This window comes from Cupressus sempervirens, chromosome 8 (genome assembly GCF_028749045.1).
Source record: "Cupressus sempervirens isolate cs-2001-9-10 chromosome 8, ASM2874904v1, whole genome shotgun sequence".
Taxonomy (NCBI): Eukaryota; Viridiplantae; Streptophyta; class Pinopsida; order Cupressales; family Cupressaceae; genus Cupressus; species Cupressus sempervirens.
Genome location: NC_143125.1, coordinates 453,971,364 through 453,973,808, shown reverse-complemented (window position 1 = coordinate 453,973,808; position 2,445 = coordinate 453,971,364). Strand labels below are relative to the sequence as shown.

The 2,445-nt window shown below is 35.8% G+C and overlaps 1 protein-coding gene across 1 annotated transcript; it reads right to left on the bottom strand.

The window, feature by feature from the left end:
* Positions 1-203: 203 nt before the first annotated feature.
* Positions 204-2,035, bottom strand: LOC149543180 (13 kDa ribonucleoprotein-associated protein-like). The gene is made up of 5 exons (XM_089798065.1): positions 1,743-2,035; positions 1,559-1,670; positions 1,351-1,454; positions 675-806; positions 204-579 (listed from the first exon to the last, which is right to left on the bottom strand). Exons 1-5 carry the CDS (start codon positions 1,815-1,817, stop codon positions 553-555), a joined length of 450 nt encoding a protein of 149 aa, XP_089654191.1. The 5' UTR covers positions 1,818-2,035; the 3' UTR covers positions 204-552.
* Positions 2,036-2,445: the final 410 nt, after the last annotated feature.

Sequence of the window (2,445 nt, the reverse complement as noted above, 5' to 3'; positions counted from 1 at the left end):
AGCTGCAAAAAGAATTCATATACAGATTTTACGCAAGCTGCATGCCTTTCAAAAAGCCAAAACCTGTCAGAAGCATCGTCCTTATTCAAAACTTCAATTTCATCTAAAATTAGGTTAAAAGAGAGGTGAAAATGAAGATCACCAACATAAGAGATGAATACAATCACCATAGACCATGTCCTATCATAGAACTGCATAGCTACTTATAACTATGAACTCCACATTTTCATCCTGTATTCATGGCATTCATATAACTAAATGTCAAGATGGACCGTGCATGTTAATCTTCCATCATAAGAGTGCAACTGTTGAATTTTTTGAAAAAAATAATGAAAGAATAATAGTTCACTTTGGGAAAAATTGATTCAGACATCTATTGAATGTGACATTCTATCATTAAAGATTACAAAAGTATTACTTTTTCTTTCAAGAATGATAATCAGGCCGCAATGGTAAGACTCAGAAGACCACAGGCCCAGTTGCAGGATACATAAACCCTAAACCCAAAATTAATATGGGCCTTTAAAAAGACAAATGTATACTCCCGTAACCTCAAATTGACAGCTCTTTTATGGCCTCCTGAGAATGTGTAAGAAAAACACAAAAAAAAAACATGTTTTAGAACACACCCTCCAAGAACTTGAATATAAAAAAAGATACTTCCTGGTACAGACCTTAACCATTAGTACATCTCCCTCGATGAAACTCTTCTCACAGGTTAAGATAGAACATGCTGCAACAGCTCCATTCACTTTACAAGCACCGCCCAATTCAACTTTTGAAGGCACAAACACGTAAGGTACTTTCTGCAACGGTAAATTTCCAAACTAGTGAATATTGAATAATAAGAAAACTTCAGGCATCCATTGAAATTGCACGAAGGAACCATTTAAACAAATATATAGAAGAATCACCAAATGGTTCAAAACTCGTCGTCAGCATGAGTCGAAAAGTTTGAGGTTTCCGCTAAGTTATAAAGATTTATTCTCCTAAAATTCATCAAAATTAGAAATTGGGTAGCAAGACATTAGATTTGACCACGGGAAAACCTCGCGGTTGAAAGGGTTTTGCGCCATGTCAAAAAAAAATTCATTAGTTTCAATCCCACCGTGTTCATTTTATTGGTCTCGATTCCATAATTTCACCTATGCACATCAACATGATGTAAAGATTGCCAGTAATCCATTAAAACGCATGAGAGACGACTGAAGGAATGATTTTCAATAATTAAGGAATAATTGAGGTCTTGCATCCCGCGCAGAGTTAACCTTTGCAATGCCCAAATGATACCTTAAGAAGCAGAGTTTATGTCGGAATTCAAAATAGTACAAGGACATAAATATTTAATACCTTCTCTTTGGCCAATGAGATCAAAGGATCAAGAATGGTAGGAGGATCTATATCGGCCGCCATAACTATAAACTCTGATGTTCGAAAATATAATGTCTTCTTTGCTGCACAAACCTAAACTCGTTTAGTTTTCGCAAAAATAATTGAAGGGAAAACACGAAACATTCACTCAATGTAAACAATTAGAAAATAAAGCCTCTGTCAATACCTTCATTAGCACCCTTTTTCCGTTGATTGCAGGCAGTAGCCCGCCATACGAGCTCCAAAATTACACTGGTTAGCGAATCATCTGCTAATGGACGAAATTTGGGATTCACAGCCTGCAATGTATTTGGGTATTAACAGAATACTAAAACCCTAAATCACGAAAGAGGAGTGAGCCACAAACTTACCGGCTTGGCGGAGATGTTGCGAAGGCTTGCTCTAAGCGGTTGCCTTAGGAGTTGCAGAGATTTAAAAATATACATTATCACAAGTTCACTGAGCTTAACAACAGTAATACTGCCCCTGCTAACAGCATGGGAACCAAGCCCTAATGTCGATTTTTCTTCGATCAACAATTTTCAGAAGTAAGAGTCGTGTTTATTTTATTTTATTGTAATTACCTTCCTTCGTTATGCACATTTACGAATCTTCATAACACCTCTCTTCGGTGGGACAAAGTCTATATGGTGCATATGAAAGAAGTCTATGAAGTGCTTGGTTTCTCAAATTGTAGGAGTGGAGATTTCTACTCGATTTACCTAGTTTTGCAAATCTTCATCTTCATTCTTGTTTTTGAGATTTTATTTGAGTCATTTATTTCACTCGGATGATGAGTGGGAAAACACATTTTTATGTACAAGCTTGGAGTTGAGGCAAACTCTAAAAAATAGTCCAATCTATTGTTTTTACTCTCCTCAAAAAGTGTAACCATGCTTTGATTTTTTATTCTAAGTTGCTAGTGGGAAGTCTAATAACCTAATTTTGAGAGAAAATTAGAAGTTTGGTATTCTAATTCCATTTTGTCAATTTTGAAACTAACGCGAAAATTTTCAAATTTGGATGATAAAAAAATCAATTCTCATCATCTTCCACGAACCAAACGGGCCCTAA

Excerpts from the sequence above, each read along its gene's own strand:
- LOC149543180 (XM_089798065.1), bottom strand. The coding sequence starts at position 1,817 with ATGTATATTTTTAAATCTCTGCAACTCCTAAGGCAACCGCTTAGAGCA. Across the intron at positions 1,455-1,558 it reads GAAAAAGGGTGCTAATGAAG|CAAAGAAGACATTATATTTT; the intron begins GTATTGACAGAG and ends AGGTTTGTGCAG. Across the intron at positions 580-674 it reads GAGATGTACTAATGGTTAAG|GAGGCCATAAAAGAGCTGTC; the intron begins GTCTGTACCAGG and ends ACACATTCTCAG.